We start from the raw sequence: 18,643 nt of genomic DNA, 5'->3' as shown, positions 1-18,643 counted from the left end.
TAAAATATGTTACTGGATTTACCGCCAATGGACAGTTTGAGAGGACTTACAGCTAAGAGTTTCACATTTCTTCATCTAAGAGGGAAACCCAGAACACAAAATACAAAACAAGACAAAACAAAAAGAAAAAAAAAAAAAAAAAAAGCCCTCAGAGATCTTGTAGAAAGAACAACTGCATAATGTTTTGAAAGGTAGATTAAGTTTTCAAGTCCAAGTAAGAGAGTAAGAAAAAAACATCTGTGCCCCTTGCAGGTTTTGATGTGTGAAATAGTTTTCTTCAGATGAGCTGTGAAATGGAAAATCTTCTTAAAATGCATTTTCAAAACACAAGTGTTTGGAAGCAGGAGATGTTTTAGGGATGGATTTCATTATTACATTCAGTGTCAGGATTTCTCTTTTTGTGAAACACATTATGCATAAAGATAATATCAAGGTATTTAAACAGGTAATTAGTTAATCACGCAGTCAAAGCAGGGTGCAAGACAAGGTCAGCATCATGGTTTAGTTTAGCTAACCCGTTCAATTGCTATAAGCATCCAACATCAGCATAAGCAGATTTCTTCTGTGGTCTAAGCCAGCTATGTATCATCATTTTTAAATGCTTCTTATGGTCTCCTTTTCTGTGTGTGACATCCATGAAGTCCTTGGAACAAAATCTCAGATAATCATCAGTTTTGGGATCCTCCATGTAGAACTGTTTTTACATAAACCAGTGTCCAACAATTCCAACTTTGTTCAAATGACAGCTCTGACTGCACTAAACTGAAATAGTTCAAGCTGCACACATAACACACCAAAGTACCAGCTCAGTCCCTATCTGTCTCTGGTCTCCTCAATGCCACAACCACTTCAGAGCTTTCTGCAAAACACTCCTAACCTCACAGAGAGAGGCAAGGAGAGTGGGTCTGTGCTTTCTCTTGTTCAAGTGTTTTTCAGCTGCTTTTAACCCTTAGTAAGTAACAGCCCATAATATAGGCTCCCCTTCATACTACAAATGACAAATGCAGTGCAGTCCTGGAACTATTTTTGTAATGGATATGAAAAGGATCATTGGATTTTGACTTTACCCTCAGTTTCTTCCTAAGATTTTGTCATAATTTTCTCAATTTCCCTTTTTTTATCACCTTAAGACCAAATATGGAATAAGTAAATACATTACTATATAAAAGAGAGGAGTAGACATCTGATGAGATGATGACAGCTGTTCTCCCTGAAGAACAACAATGGGCTAAATAATTACAGACAGAGAAGCATTTCAGAAAGCAAGATCATCTCTAAACAGACCTTGAAAATAGAACATGCTGTCCTACAGCTATTTTTATTATCAACATCATTAAGATAAAAAGTAGAAAAATTCTAGACATAGATTTACAAAAAAGAGTTGTTTATGCCTGCACTGAAGAAAGAAAATGAAGACCAGGAGAGGGATGAATATATGGGAGTGGATGAAGGTGAAAATCAATGAAGTAACAAGATTAGCAATGAATTGACTATTGTGGGGAAACATGGATTTTCATATCCCCAGCCTGAACAAAGGACAGCTGCTGGTGGTCATTAATTAATGATTAATGACTTCTGTGTTAACTAAGATAAAGAATATGATGGCAACTGTGAGTGATTAAAGCTTGGGTTCCATTTTGCATTTGAATTAGGGAATGCCCATAGAAAAATGAATTGGGAAATACTAGAGTTGAGAAATATCAATATAAAAATGTGACTTAAGTATATGGGAATTGTAGCATAATCATTAATAATTTTATGCCACTTGCTCACTGAAAATACTACGCATATACTAAGACAAGTAACCCTGCTAATTAGAGTTTAAACTGTCTAGTATGAAGTCTTTCAAGAAATTAACCATCTGTCATTTCTCTAATGATCCTAATGGAATATGTCTTCCAAACTGCCTATATAATTAATACTGATTTTTGTCTTGTACATTAATTGTATGAGAAAAAGAGCTTGTAATTAAGATAAACTGTAAGTGGGCATTTAAGTGTGTTGGGTGCTGATAATTCAAGTGATGCATCTGTTGTCACTTTCACTGCCACATCCAATTGTCAGCTGATCACCACACTTCCATTGATTTGTACTGAATCAATGCGAAGGAGACAGGTGACAAAAAGTAATTTGAGTTCCAGAATTCAGAGATAGCATGAGGAGAAAATACTTAAAATATTCTGTTTGTTTATAAGATTTAAATTTAATTCACAAGCTCCTCCACTCAAAAATGGTTATCAGTTGCATGGTTTTACAAGATTACAAATGGAGAAGCATGGTTTTTTTTTAATATATGTGGGAACTTCTATGAATTTCTATACTTCAAGTGGTTATTTTCCAATGCTGGTAGTGAATGGTTTAGGAAAACTGATGGCATTGTATTCTTTACCCACAAGTATGAGGTGCAACTCAGTCATAATTCCTTTCCACTGTTGATTTCGATTCTGTGTCAATTTTTTTTGTGTAGATGTTTGCAGAATTTGGATGTGCAGGACAAGTATTGGGAAGTTGCAGTATGCAAGTGGGAAATGTTTTACAGATTTTCTGTTTATTTTTAATTGTGAAGCATACAGTAGGAAGAGTAGTGGCTGATGTTGTTCTGCACTTTGAAAATAAAAGGAGGAGGTGGTTGACACACCTAGTGGTCAGCATGTTAGCTTCTACTAAGTTCTGCAAGAATCTCTGCACAGATAATAAAAGCAGTAGGACAGATCCCCATCTGCCATGTCATATGTCATAGGATTCAGTGGGTCTGTATGAGTTTATGCCAGCACTGCATCTCCTGAGGATGCAGTACTTTACCCTTCATAATCCTCTGAAATGACATCTTTGTCCAGGAAACCACATGAATTGTTCTGGAGTAGTAGCAAAGTAAAATAAAATTCATCACTTTCTGTGCATGTATGTATGTGTGTATAATTGATTTGTTGCACATCCAAATGCATGCATTAATTACATCATCACATAATTTTTGTATCCCTTAAATCATGTGTCATAATGATCATTCTGTTTTTTTACTGAACGTACATATCAACCCATTCTTACTACTGTTTAAGCGTAGAGCGGTAGCACGTTTTGGAGGTGAAACTTTCTTTATCTAGAAAGAGATCATTCTAGACATAATTTATTCAATATATATAATGTGTTTGAAACTTCAGTTGGTTCTCAGAACAGAGATTTTGTTAATGTTAACACTGTTGAGCAGCGAGTCCTGGCAAAATGGATTTTAGATCTATTAGATAATATAGCTTTAGAGGTAATCACTGAGACTAGTGCATTTGGTTTTATAGAAAGTTTATGCAAATGTGGGTGTGTTAATGGTTAAAATCGCTCTCCAGAAGTCTATTTTATTTCCTTGGCACTGTACTACTCCTACACTGGCCCTGCCCCATCATCATTTTGGTGTGCAGGGAAGTAAGTATGGATATTTGTTAAATGTGTGTCATATTATTTCCTAAGAAGTTGCTTGAAATGAATGACCTCACTTTTGATTCTTGGAGCATCAGAAATATATTTGGGCAGTACTGACATTCTAAATAATGCAAATGATGTTTCTATCCCGTTTTTCAAACTTTAAAAAGTGGAAGAAGTCATATTCATGGTTATCCTTAAACAATTCTTTTATGAATTGCTTTTTTGCTTCTTTATAATGGACAGCCCAATCTGCTTCTACAGTTTCTAGATTGATATTAAAGATTGCTGATTGCTCATTCCATGTCCTCTCTATTTAAGATGACTTTCTGAATATTTCAGCAAAATAAGAGGACAAAATGTTAAATGTGAGTTAACGAAGAATTATCAACCATCTTTTTCATGACAATCAAGTATTTCTATCTTTAATAAAGCTAGATAGAGAATTCTGGAAAAAGCTCTTTCTGATAGTCTCTTCAACATTGCTATAGATGATACGCCATACATTAAAAGAGTGAATGTTGTAAGGTGCTTTATGTGCAGGACTTTTCCCCTTCTGTATTTTAACCATTTATTATCCATCCATATCAGAGCCAGCCGTGCAGTGCAGATTGATTGCTCTGTATGGTGCCCCTCAATATGTATGGAAGGAATATGAAGTACTACATATAAATGGTTTTAACAGTGCTATTGAACCCAAGCTCAGATGAGGCAGGGTAACTGATCTAGGTGAAAGGTAAAACATTCCAATTCTTTTTTGATGACATTTTTTATTCCTATCGTTTTAAAATGTCTGTTTCTGTACTTATACTTCTGTGGCTGTGTGGTGGGCCTTCTTCCTGCCCCATAGGCAGACATCCTTCATGAGCTTTCTTGCAGAAGGATATAAAACACTGAAGTTTCTCACAGCAAGTGGTGGAAACCAAGAATATTATCTTTGAATTCAGGCTCAGTTACTTAGCTGATAGATAGTTAAATTTTGTTTTTTAAAAAGTTCATCTTAAAAGACTCTTCAGATTTTATTAGTCTACAGAGTAAATGTTATGAAGATACATTCAGGGCTGACAGTTATCTTTTTTTTTCTACAGAGGCCATACATCTATGCATATGGTCTTTGAGGCCCAGGTACTGCAAGGTGGACTCACCCATATTGTTAACACCTGGCTGTGCTGGAACACCACCAGCAAACTCAGGCATGGGTCCCTCATGGGCTTTCAGAACTGTTCTGAGCTTAAAGCTGCTCCTCTTGGTGTCAGACCATTCTCAGCTGCTTTTCTCTAATATACTCTTGTCCACAGGAAAGAGCTGCTATGCATGCTGGGGATGCTGCTGCAACCCTAAGGCATGAGGTGGATGGTGGCATTTCTCATTGAGCATGATACTTAATTTGCCAAATGCAGCGATTTGAGCTGAGTTTATTAGTGTGATGTATTGCTGTATATACCCCCCCCTCCTGAGATCCCAGAATAATGTTTTCGCAAGATATTTTGGCCTGCTGAGTGCATAATGTTTCTTACATTTCCATAGCTATTTTCCTTTCATACGTTACATAAAACTTTTACAAATGAGAAAGCAGTGTATATTTTATATTTAAATGGCATATTACATATAAATGATATCATGATATTAACACAAACAAAGCCAGAATATGATTACAGCATAGATAATACTTTTAACCTCATTTGTATGAGCGTGACATTCTTTAATTTTATGACTGATCTAATATAAATACTACTTCAGCCAGCATGAGAGATTACACTGCGGTGGGAGGCTGGAGTCAAGTATCGTAACCAGATTTGAGGGGCTGGATCATTTGTGAACAATATCAGTTTTAGTTATTAATGCTGAGAACAAAGTAATTATTTCTCACGCTTCAGGGCAGAGGCCTGCAGCCTCAGCTTGGCTGTATCCAGTGGGGACTCAGTCCCTGTTTGGAACAAGGACATCAGGATGTTGCTATAAAATAAGCAGAAAAACCCTAAACCAAAATAAAGCAAACTAAAGAACCCCATGAATTGTTTAAAATTGATTATTTTCGTTTTGGTGATTTTCCTCCTGTTAAACAATGGGTATTTGTTTTGCTATAGGACACTTTATGTCTACTGATGGATTAGGGATGTGCCATTCTGCCAGTTTTATACTCCTGTGGTTTATGGCTAGTATTGAATAGCAAGTCGAATTCTTCCATAGTGATTTGCAAGTGTTAACAAATTTATTTTCCTGACAGTCCTGCGGGATATGCGCAGACTTCAATTCTTTATTATAAAGCAGATGATTCAGAGCAGTGTGACATAGCCAAGACAAGGGAAGAAAGAGCATCTAGTTTCAGATTTAAGACTTGTGTCGTAGCCAGAACTGCCATAAGCTGCACTAATAAGATTTGGTAAAACCTGGACAGAATGGTGGCTATGAAAGCCTCAAATGCAGACTAGTTCATGTGTGCTGATTCAGATTATGTAGCTTTATGTTCCCAAAACAGTTGATTTTACCGAAATTAAATTTTTGGGTACTCTGAGATAATTTATGTTTAAGTAAATACTATTGATTTAAAGAAAATACACGGAATAATTTCAGAAGATGGAAGCTTTTTATTCATGATGCCTACAGACTAAGATACTGCATGTTGAATATACTCAAGCAATTCTTCTGACATTTGGAAAAGATACTTCAAAGCATCTTTTGAAATTGCATTTTCCATTTTTTTAAAGAACCACAAACTAAAACATTAAAATGTTCACCAGCAGAAACACTTAGATCATGCTTCTTTTGTCCCTCATTCTGAGGAGCAGCCTGTTCTTTGTTTCCTGGTTACTTAACTCAACTAAAAGCGAGTAGAGTACACACTGAAGTGAAGGAAAACAAGGACTATATTTTAAGTCCTGACTTCTGCAAACTGTTCTTGCAGCTTGGAGTGTGTGACTTGCACCACTGGTCATCTTTCTGAAGGAAATCCTATGAATCCCATGCAGGATAAACCTGCATGTATAAATTATGCAGTAGAATTATTATATGGATCTTCAGTATATTAGCCAGTTCTTTGACAGATGTTTACGAGAACCATGTAGCCTATGTGAAAAGTGTAATAATGGTAGTTCTCCATTAATGAAAGTGGAGTTGTGCTCCAACACATTTCTCACATAGAAGTATGTGTTAAAAACACATAACCTAATTACCCCATTGTTTCATGTTGACATAGCCAAGTTATCACTAATTACTACTTCTCTCTTATTAAAAAGCTTCTGTGTATTTTAAAACTTCAAGAACATCCCATTGTTCTTTCATTTTCTAGAGCATGATGAGTGTGTAACAAACCAGCACAACTGTGATGAAAATGCGCTATGTTTCAACACTGTGGGTGGGCACAACTGTGTCTGCAAGCTGGGTTACACTGGAAATGGGACTGTGTGTAAAGGTAAGTGGCTGAGAACCTGGGGATTCAGCATTCCTTGAACTCAGTGAGGTGCTTTGCTAATACAAATCTGTTGCCATACCTTGAAGAAGACGGGCAAAATGCTAGGCTAGGCATTTAGGTCTTGCACCTACTAGAAGATCTTCATAGGTAGGTACACGGGGACCCTGCATATGACTGAGTTCATAGTGATTTGAGGATGGCGCATACACTTGGTGGAGACACAGTGCTGCTTTAAATTCTGTTGTATTTCACATCAGAAGGGATGATTCTATTGGGCTCAAGTCCCTGGGAGTCCTCAAACTCATAACACTGAATGGAGAAAATACCTGATAACAAAAGTAGTGCAACTGCAGGGAACTGGCTCAGATGTGAGAAGTTGTCTAACTGCAGCAATTGCATACCAAGAGTTCCCACTTTATCTGTTAGGTGTCAGACTCCATGGAGCCTCAGCATTGATAACGACACAGATTCATTCTGCTGCTGTGTTAAGGCCAAGCCCAGTATTTCTCTAATTGCTAGGCTTGCTTATGATCTTAATGGTGTCTTTTTCTTCACCTGAGCCACAGTATGATTCTTCTAAATATTCCTAACATAATGACCCATCTGTAAAACATCTTAGCATCGTCAGTTCCCAGCCAAACACAGAGAAAGAGGGAGAGATGTGAGAGATGTCAGTAAATGACCCCCTTTACACTGAGTTCTCTCCTCTGGGAATGGGAAATCCAGGTTAGCCTGAGGAGGTTCAAACCACAGCTGCTCCTCTCAGAAGTGTCCTTGATCTTTGAACTCACAGGTGAAGGTCTGTCAGCTCATGAAAAAGTAATTGGGATTTCTTTGGGTCGAAGACAAGGTGCATAACCCTATAGCACCTGTGTTTCTTGGTCAAGAGGTCTGAGTGTAGATCTTACATTTCACAGGACATGTGGCCCCACTACGGCAGAAAACTGCACCCTTCCTTTCTTTTGTATTAAAGGAGTGTGCAGAAGTCTCAGACCCTATTGGAAAGTGTCCTTCTCTGCAGCCCCAGCTGTGGCGTAGGTGTCCTTCAGGCAGAGCATCATCTCTGATGGCTGTGGCCTCCCTTCGCTGGGCCCTCTTGCACCAGCACTCCATATAAGGGTCTCATCAAGAGGCTGAAGCCTCAGAATGGAGACCTGGAAGGCTCACATTCCTAATACCTGTGTCTCAGATGGGGCTGCAGACCCCATCCTGTGGCTGGTTACAGATGCAGGGCCCACTGACCCCAGAGCTGCACACTTTGGACTATGCACTCAACTCTTGTTTTCTGTTCTTTTGTGTGAGCAGAGAATTGCTCATTCCATATTGCAGATCAGAGCAATTAAACAGCTGCTGTGTTGTATATCAGAACCAGTTGCATTTTTGTGCCTGCAGAGAGATTTCTTTAGTGCACAACTATATCTGGAGAATGCTGAAAAGCCTAAATATTCATAGCTATATCTGGAGAATGCTGAATTGCCTAAATATGTGAGCGCAGCTTCTCAGATTGCAGTGTACCAACAAACAAATCCAGGGATTGGCTTCAAATTGTAAACGGTAAATGTTTTTGAGTTTTTCAGAATCTCTGGAGGCAAATGACTATCTTCCAATTTAATCTCTGAATGATGGCGGAAGGTAGCCAGCTGATTCAGTGCTCATTTGTGCCTGCAATGCTCATGCTTTTATTTAGGATGCTAAGAACAGTGTTATCCTAAGAAGAGTTCATTCACTGCTTCCTGGTGCATAGGAAGGAGTACATATGTAGATTGTTGCCATCATATGATTTACTCTAATCTCCTGTAGCTTGTCAGTCCATCTGGCTAATGAGGCAGGGGGGCTATAAACAATCTTTAGTGACCTCTGTCCTTCAGAGGAAGCAGCCTCTGCAGTCAGTGCTGTGAGGATTGTGCTGGTCATCAGACTGTGTCTCAGTCTGCCGGCGCCTGGGGACACCTGTGTGGATACTGAGGGTAATTTTGTTAATTCTTATGCTTTTACTGTTCCAGCATTTTGCAAAGATGGGTGCCGGAATGGAGGAGCCTGTATTGCTTCCAATGTGTGTGCCTGCCCACAAGGTTTCACTGGCCCCAGCTGTGAGACTGGTAAGATTTTAATTGAATTTATGGTGAAGGAAATCCAAGAAGGATGCTGGAGGTAATCCAAGAATAAAGGAGAGTTTTAAGTGTGTGCCCTAAAAGAGGAAGCTGCTGCTACAGTGTTACTCACTTTTCCTATATGCCTCCCAAGTGAATACATTACAGGAGTTCTAATTAGAAACACATGGACTGCAAAAATGAGAACACGAATTAAGACATCTTGGGTTTTGATGTTTCATAATTAATAAGATTATTATAGAATTGCTTTTCACCTGAAATGGCCTTTATTATCTCCTGTGAATGGCAGATAACCCAACATCTAGAAATGAATCCCAGTAATTGATTATTTCTGTGCTGCAAACATGTCTAGTTCACTTATAACCTCAAGTGGAGATTTCTGCATCAACTCAGTGTTTTTTACTCAGTGTAAGGCAGGTTTCAGTTTTCCTGCTGCTTTTCCTTTCTCTTGCAGGCATTCCTTTCTCTCCATGCTGTCCCCAAGGATGGTTGTACAACAAAGCCTTGTTTTAGAGCTTTATTTTTTAAGTCTTGGATCTACACAAATTACAGCAGCAGGCACTTTGCCCAGCAGAAAATGTACAGTGTTAATACTTAGCATCTCAAGTGCTTGTAAATAATTTCTCAAAGTTCAAATGAATAATTTCAGCACCTTTATTTATTGCTACAGAATTTTTAATGCATTCTAACAGTATGTGCCCTCAGGAGATAAAGGGAGAAAGCTCACTTAGATTAATTGGCTTCAATATGCCTAATAAAAGGGCAGTCTGCTGCCTATGATTGACTATTGTTGCCATTCTATATTGCCTTCAATAAATCTTCCAAGCAAAGGAAAGGAGGTCATCTGAGCAAGTATTGCTTTTGTCTGACTTGTAAACATGTCCAATTTAATGAAAAACACAGACTGATCCGAATTCTGTATTATCTGGTCCATTTGAGAGATGAGAAATGTGATTGTTTTCATTCTGCTGTAGTTGAAAGGATATCGCCACAGTGCACAAGAGGGGTGCTGTGTGAAAAGCAGCATTCTGACTGTTGATCTATTTCTAGAAAAATGTCAAAATGGCAAGTTTTCAAGTATTTTTTCACTTTTTCACAGCCTAGAAATAGTATGGTATAGGATATCAAGGTCTCTTCAATGTATCAGTGTTGTTTTTTTGCTTGGAACAGTTTGTTTGCTAAGATAAGGCTCAAGTATTAAAACAGTTACTTTGTTTTAGTAATATTTGCTTCGTCTGTTCCTTGCAGCATCCAGCTGTTATCAGCTAAGCATAACATCAATCGTTTCAAGGACCAGATTCATCTTTTCTAACTTTTTCTACCTGAAGTGTGTGGACTACAAACCTCCTTGCTTCAGTCTCTTTCTCTAGTCAAAATTAACATCCACTATCAAATGGGAGATCTTTGTGGATTGTCTGAATTGCCCCCTGAAAGTCCTGTTTCTGTTCTCTTCTTTAGAGGAGAAGCCATGGACACTCTTCCCAAAACAGAAAGTTCAAAGGCTGACCTAGATTTAGCTTCTGGATATTTAGACTCAAAGGCCCTTGCAGGGCAGCAAGGCTCTTGGCTTCACAGCTTTTTCTTTCATCACAAAACTTGCAGGAGGGCAGGCAGTAGGGTTGGGTGAGATCTGAATGTCTTTGTAAGCCTCATACTATATTTTCTGAATACTTGATCTCAGTATTTATCAAAAAGGTTATTATGCTACTTTTGGTTCTGATACCTCTGAGCTAGTGATACTATTATAATGATTTGGAGAAAGTTTGGCTGCCCCAAACCAATTTTGTTGGTCAGTTTTGCAAGAAGAGACCACTCTGTCCTGGTGGAGGTTCATTCGACATCTTATTCGTTGTTACTGGTGAAATAAATCATGTTAGAGTTCATTCACATGGGTATAAGTCTGGTCACCTCAGTTGGATTAATGCCCAAGAGTGGGATTAGAATAAAATTAGACATAGATTTGAAACCCATACAGTCTGAAATACCTTCAGAGTGACAAATGGAAAAGATTTTGTGTTCTTTCTGATATTGCATTGCTAGAAATGTGCAGCCATAGAGGAAAATCTGAGCTTCAGACAGTACATATTCATTTCCAGTGAATGTGGCAGAATTTCCTGAAGGTAGTTTTTGTTAGGCTTGAAGTGATCAAGACATTTACATGATAAACAATTTATGCTGGAAGCTTCCCTTGTTGAACAGTCACTTTATCTCCAAAAGAGATATAAACTTTTGTAAACAGACATCTTTAGTTGCAATCACATACAAGCAGGAAGGGTGACTGATGTAAAGATGCCAAATCTATTTTTAAATCACATATTACTTCTTTCTATTTATGACACATATTTAAAAACTGCTTGTTAAAGATTTTTGGCATTTTTCACTTAAAACATGTAATGTAATGCAAATTGTCGGTAGCTGCTAGAACTATCTAACAATCGGAGATTGAATCCACAACCCAGCAATACCCTAAAAAACACAATCACCAGTTCTTACTGTGTACTCCTACAAAAGGATGATTTAATAGATCATTTCAGAACTGCAGAGAGGATGGGGTAGAATGGGACCTCTGGAGATGATCGTGTCCAATCTAGTTGCTCAAAGTAGGGTCAAATTGAATGGGTTTCTCACAGCTTTGTCCGGTTGGATTTTGAGTATCTTCAGTTGGAGTTTTCACAGTCTCTCTGGGGAACCAGTTCCAGTGTTCAGTCAGCCAGCTCTTCAGGTATTGTCTCAACAGCATGAAAAAGAGGGGACGTAATGCTCTTCCTAGTGCTCTTGGTCTTCTCTTCCACAAGGGTACATAACTGGCTCACATTCAACTTGGTTTAGTACCTCATCCCTTTCCACATCCTTTCCAAACCCCAGCTCTGCACATATATTCCCTCTCCGTTCTTCTTAAAACCTGAAAAGGATGATGTTGTCCCTTCCCATTTATTATCTATGAAGCGAAACTTTAATGTTACAGGACAGGCCGTTGACTAAGGACACGATGAAACCTGAGCTGAAATGGCTGGGATTGCTGTATCCCAGAACATTCCCTTAAATATTTAACAATGCTGTTTGGCAAAAGACCTCACCTGGTGCTGGTGCTCTTGTTGGTAGGGTACATACTCTATTCCACTGTTCATCTATCAAAGCTGCATTTGGGAACAGCTTGTAGTAAGGGATCAGACCCTTTGGCACCGGTTCCAGTGAACAGCTGATGAACTGGAGTTGGCTATTAATGTGGAAGCTAAAAGATACAAACTGGAAGTTGAGTTGGGCCTACTGGTGATGTGACTGACAGCTTTCTGAGCCTCCCAAGCAGAGGGGGAGAAGCTGAAGCAGGGACTGGACAGAAGCAGTGAGTAGGAAGCAAATTGCCGGCTTCTGATGGGAGAGTTTAGAAATTTTCTGATGAAATTATCCTGACATTGAAATGTGGCTTTAGGGCATGCCTATTCACCCAGAGTACTAAGCAGCTTTCCTGATTCGGGTAGAGTAGTACCAGAAGTTTGCACATGTTCACAGGCATAGCTTTAACTCTTTTCACCTGTCAGCTACCATGAAAAGGGTCTGTCAAATTCCCAAACACAATGCAGCTTTTGCAAAGAAGCAAAGCTTTGTGTAACTAAGTGCTGTAATGGGCATTGCATTTCATAAAGTTTCCTACTTCCAAATGGTTCTTCAGAGGTGTCAGCACTGTGCTCTCTATAATATGAGAATGAGCATCACTTAGTACTTTCAGTCAGACATTGTTTTCATGAGAAGAAGTATTCACTCTGAAGTGCCTTGAAGCTAACAAAGCAGTTGCAATGCTTTAGATTTTTCTGTGCAAGCCTTTTAAATTAACTGTGGCCTGTGCCTTGTTGAAAATGCATCAGTGGAATAAGAAGACAGATGTAAGAATCATGTGCAGAAACATCAACATCCAGCACTACTTCTTGTTGTTTTAGCTGGTAATAGGACATCAAAATGAGATTTGGAGAAGTCTTTCTTCCCGTAGGAAGCAGCTTTAAGCACCATTAACACTGGGGATGCATTTGTTGGCTTGTATACTTGTTAAAAGATTTTCAAGTCTTACAAGGCATAGGAGTAGTTAAACTAGTAAAGCACAGTCTCCTGCAGTATGGAAAGCTGAGACTACCTAGGGAATCTCAAAATATTTCTACCAGTTAAATTTGTTCAGAATACCTTACAATGCCCTCCCTGATTGTAAAATTATGAATTCTTCAGTAGGCATTTTTAAATGCTGTTTTAAATTGTGTTTGAACATTGCTTTATTTCAGAATCCAGCATAGGACAATTTTGTTAGATTGCCTTGATGGTACTGTAACACCCTTTTAATTTGATGAACAGTGAATTTGTTTGGCTATATTTTCATACATACAAGATTACTGCATTTTTGCTGTTTGTCAGCTTTTCTTTTGAGTTCCTACATTCATTTTGTGCTTTGAGTATTCCCTTGGTCCTTTTTTAATTATGCATGAGATCAAATAGCAGAGTTTTACTACTAGTAGTGTTTTGATGTAGTTTTTGTAACAAGTTGGTTGGAAGTACATGGCTTCTTTATGGACCTTTAGCTGTGGCTTACATTTCTTGATAACAAACTTTCTTTGGATATCAAAGGAATCATACCCACCTGTTATTAAATGTGCCATGGCAAACTGCTGAAATAACCTGGCGCACAAAGCTGTAAGGTTTAAAAGGACACACTGAGAAAAAAAAGATTACTTACAGTCTGTACATTTACTCAGCCCTATATTAATACTGATGGTGTAATTAAATGCATAACTGAATTTATGAAAAAATGGTCAGCATAAGATACATGAGCCCACTCTCTTTCATCAGATCTCCTATAAGAAATAGCCAATTTTAGGAAAGTATATTATTTGGCTCTTCTCTGTATTTTTTTGCACATATGGAGAGCTCAAACAAAAATAGAAAAATGGTGTGAATACCTCGTGAAGAAAGAAAAAGACTTTGGTGTAGCTAAAAAAAAATGTCAATATGTTGTCCCTAACATGTAGTTCCAAATACTAAAATGTAGCTTAGATGGAATGGTTGCTATTGATCAGGTCTCTCTTTCTTTTTGTTTTGTGCTTCTTTCTATATAGGCTAAATAATTAGCATGTGTGACTGTTACACTTCTTAGCAAATCCAAATTAATTTGTTCATGTGCACCAGCAATGATAGTAGGAGAATTCAGATTTTTGAAGGCTATTATTATTTCATTTCCAAAGGAAGCTTGTGAAAATCTTTTAGTTCTGACATTCTAGTGGATAGGAAAATAGTTTTGCACGTTTTGGAATATAAGGCATTGCCAAAGTAACCCAGAAACTTGTTAACTGTGTTGATTTTGCAAAAACATGGTGAAGTATAATAGTACTTTCAACATCATATGAGAATTGTTTCCATTTAAGCCTTTGATCCTTGGTGTTCAGCTAAAACAATTTCAGTCAGCTTGTGTCCAGGTAGGCTCTGAAGCTAAAGCTGTGACAAAATGGCATTTGAAGCCCATAGAGCATTGAACTAATTCTGAAAGAACTGGGATTACTTTTGGCAGAACTCTTAAAAATTCTTGGCTCCAATCTAGTAAAAACTGTCAGTAAGCTCTGAAAGTACTGTAGTAAAAAACTGCCATAGCTCAGAAACCTGCCTTTTGCTTAGCTTTATTTTTAAAATGAAAATTTTAATTATTGATAGTAGGATTGGGGTTTACAACGAGAATATTAAAAGGCTCAGATTCATGGTGCATGCGTTCAAGGTTCTGCAAAAACCTCAAGTAATAAAGAGAACCTTTAAAGAGTTCACAGTCCAGACAGGGAAAGCTGTTTGTTTGCCAGGACAAATTGCTTGCTTGCTTGAGTCCTGATGTCTGGACTGATGCCTGATTCAGGCTCTCCTTTTGAGAAGCTCCCAGGTGTGAGATTGAGAACTTTCAGGGTACTTTCAGCAAGCAGTGTTTAAATAAAATTCAAGAGCTGACTTCAACTTGCAGAAATACAGAAATGTTGGGTTAACCTACCACGGATAAAATTGTTAAAAGCAATTAGTACATGAGCCTACTTGAAGTGTAAAATGTCAATAGAATCCAGTGGACAGGGAATGGAGATTTCATCTAACTCCAAAAGTCAGGCCTCTTAGAGTCGTTCAAGTCTGGTATTTCAACTGAAGTCATTTTCAAAGTTCATAAACTACTCAAAGTTGCCCCTTGATGCAATCCTCCCTAAAATAATAAAAATCATCCAGAACAAATCCCAAAGAAGATAAATTGTGGAGTCAGGCAGGTGAGATCCAGCTGACCTTCTGGGCTGCATACTGCTGTTGGCACTGCAGCTGTGTGAGGTGGTGGTGGTGGCAGGTCCCCATGGAGCCCAGGCACCTGGCTGGGATGAGGTGAGTGAGGAGGGATGCTGGATATGCTGTGTCCCCCTCACTGTTGGGCTTAGAGGCACGTACACCCTAGCTCTGAGTGGTCACTGCTACTTATCATCCTTGAGTCATTGTGAGTGGTCCTGATTTTCTTAATAAATCTCCTGACATCCTGATCTATGGAAGCTGCGGTCTTTTTGGCCATGGCTGAAACGTAGCTGCAGACATGAAGTTCTCAGTATCATGTTTAAATGATTTAACTTAAACTTTTGACAGCAAATATCTAACTGTATGTTCTATTCTCAGGATCTGACTCCGAATTAAGAACCATTCTGAATTACAGCACGCACCGGCGTTTAATTAATATTTTCTGTAGTTTTCATCTCAGCAGAAAGAGACAGGATACAGATGCTAAAAATAATGAAATGATTTTGCTGAGGATGCTGAAACATCTTGCTTTATAACTTGCATCTTTGCTACTTAAAACCATTACCCAGGTCCCACAGGCTGGTTAATGAGTGGTCTGCTAAGTAGGCTTGGCCTTCTCAAAGATGGTTTTTGCATGTGAATTACTTATTGCAGAGACAAGAATAATGATCTTTGAGCAATCTTTGGTTTATCAAGATAATACAAATTACTATTCTGTTCAGCGATGCTAAACCTTACTCTATGTTATTCCATTTTAAATGCTCACTTACTGTAGGAAAAGCAGATTATAACATGATAGCCCAAATTAGGGGAATCATTAATTTCTATGTCTGCTTTAAACATAACAGCTAAATCTACTTTAAAAAACTGTTACTATGATAATTCTCAATGCCTTCCATTCACTTTCCTTTTTCTTTTCTCTTGCCTCAATTTCACGTAAACTGTTTGTTATAACAGCAATTCTCTGAAAATGAACTTCCACATTGCTTGCTTTTTATTGTTTGATTAGAGTGTAATATATTGATCTACTTCTGACTAATGATTAATAAGAAGAAATGCCTTCAGTAACACAGACTGACTGTTCCAGGCAGATGGGACTCATATGTACTCTGTCAAATCTGAAGTTCCTAGAAAGCCTCTGAAAAGTCTTATTTGGCACTCTGGAGCAGAGTGCAAAGTGACTTTTGGTTTCTATATTTTTTCCTACACTCCTGTGATATGCTTTTCATAAACTTACGAGGTTGGAAGCCATCATATTCACAGCACCTATTGTGTCCAGTAGCTTTGTTCATACGATACATCTGGTAAAATAAAGAAAAAAGGCAAACGTGACCTTGATAGTTGATGGGCAGGAGCTGGTTCTCAGATGACAGGCTGAAGATATATGAGTATTGCTGAAAGTCCCATAGAGTTCTGTTTATCTAATAGAATCATAGAATCGTAGAACTCAAATTTGAGTTAAAAGAAGTTGACTATAAATAAGTAAGCAATTTATTTATACTGCTCATCTGTTTTGGTTTCTAGGTAAACCAGATAAAAATAACTGTTTTCTTAACTGATCTTCTTCCTCATGCTTTCATGTCACCAAAACTGGGCCTTGTACTGAACTGATACAAATTAATACAGTTCTTTTGACATATAAACTGCTGTGCTGTTTTGATGAGCTGCATGCCTGGTCTTTCATCTTTGCACGTGATCCATTTTTGCTAACTTATTTCTGTGAAGTAACAATAATAACTGTTCATAATGAGTCATTCTAAAATGTCCATTTGGACTGATTCATTGTTGCCATTGATGATCAAGACTGTTTGTTTGACCACGGTATCTCTGACCAAGAGTAAGAAAAACAAGCAAGGACCATGAAACGTGTTGGTGAATTAGAAATGCTTTAATATATTCTTGAAGTCAGGCCTTGGGTGAGCAGGAATCCTATTAGTGTTTAGCTGGAGGAACTATAATATGCAGTATGTTCATAGCTTTATTCATAAATCATCTGCCTCCTCCACAACTAATTATGATTCTAAGTGAATAGCTGCCCAGTCCAAAATGCATGAAAACAAAACAAGCTGTTACTTTTGCTTTTACCTCTAAGAAGTAATGAATACACTATGGTTTAATTAAAGTCAAGATAAGGATGATTTCTAAAAAAGACTGTACCCTCATAAGGATCTTGAGTGTGATGCATTTGTATAATCTTTTTAGATATGTTTGTGAAAAATTTGTTGAGATTATCTAACTTAAAATCACAGTAAAACATCTGATATATTACATCTTAAGGAACTCTGGGCAATAAATAGGTGAACAGTGCAGTCTCTTTTTTTAATTGAGCAAAAGTGGAATGACAAGAACATATACTGTCAGTAATTAAGTAGAGGCAAGGCTTTAACTCTTTTCTGACTGTACCTCTCTTTTAGCTGGCATCTTCTCTGACACTGAAGTCCTGTGGAGGTAGGGCAGAGAGCAGCACGCGGGACGTGTGTTGCAGCATTGGATTTGCTCACAGGGCTTATAGGAGGCAAAAGACAGGTCTGTCTCTCCCTCTAAAACATACTCAAATGAAGAGGTGAAGGTTGAAAGAAGGGGTCAGAGTTGATCCAGAAGATGAAAACCCGCAGGCAAATTACATTCTGTGATATTCCCAAATTGTTGGGAATATTTATCAGTTGGGAATTCAGTAAACAGTAAACACAATGTAAGGTCTAGCAACAACCTGGTAGATAAGGATAAAACAAATGCAGGTTGTCTGGGCTGTGATCACCTCTCTGTCCCCTTTGGCTTGTCTGAGATTTCTCTTATGCATATAAATTCATATAACGAGTGCAAACTGGCTAAAGTTTCCTTTTCCTCCCCTGACCCAAAAGAACTCAAAAGATCATTTTCAGAGAGAGCAAGAAAAACTTGCACAATTTCTGCTGAGACTCTTCTCCAAGAAAATCAACATACATTTATTTTCCTCATGGAAAAAAAATAATGGATTTGAAGGATTTTATTCTTAAAGAGCTTATGAATCTTGAGCACATATTGTTTATAGAATAAGAGCAAATTCAGATTGAGAAAGTACTGTCACTAGGAAGAAAAATCATATGGCATATTTCATAAAGATCTATCAACGAATTAATGAATGTCAGCTGAATTGTTATTATCATTAATAATTCCATCAAATTTCAGCTGTGTGCTAATAAAAGCTGAATCTTCATATTCATAAACAGATTGGCCTCTCCTACAGCTCTTGCTCCCTGGTGTGGGGCTGTTTCCCAAATATCATTCCCTGTACAAGCAAAAGCAGAGAGCTGGTACAAGTGCTTTCTCCCCATTTTACAGATGTGGAAGTCAAGACACGTGGGGAGAGTTGAATAGGTGACAAATCTTGCATAAAAAGGCAGTGGCAGATGTCTGGATAAGTCATAGGTCATCTCATTTCTGCTCC

General features: G+C 38.0%; 1 protein-coding gene across 1 annotated transcript in view; it reads left to right on the top strand.

The window, feature by feature from the left end:
* NELL2 (neural EGFL like 2) overlaps window positions 1-18,643 on the top strand; it is a 142,228-nt gene that overhangs the window by 95,583 nt on the left and 28,002 nt on the right. The window contains exons 14-15 of the mRNA XM_042816304.1: window positions 6,701-6,823; window positions 8,827-8,922. Coding sequence (XP_042672238.1) covers window positions 6,701-6,823; window positions 8,827-8,922 — 219 coding nt within the window. The remainder of the gene's footprint in view (window positions 1-6,700; window positions 6,824-8,826; window positions 8,923-18,643) is intronic.

This window comes from Centrocercus urophasianus, unplaced genomic scaffold, assembly GCF_019232065.1.
Source record: "Centrocercus urophasianus isolate 14NV4802_14NV808 unplaced genomic scaffold, USGS_Curo_1.0 seq_15, whole genome shotgun sequence".
NCBI lineage: Eukaryota > Metazoa > Chordata > Aves > Galliformes > Phasianidae > Centrocercus > Centrocercus urophasianus.
The sequence above is the reverse complement of the archived record's forward strand: the minus strand, read 5'-3'. Positions and strand labels throughout refer to the sequence as shown.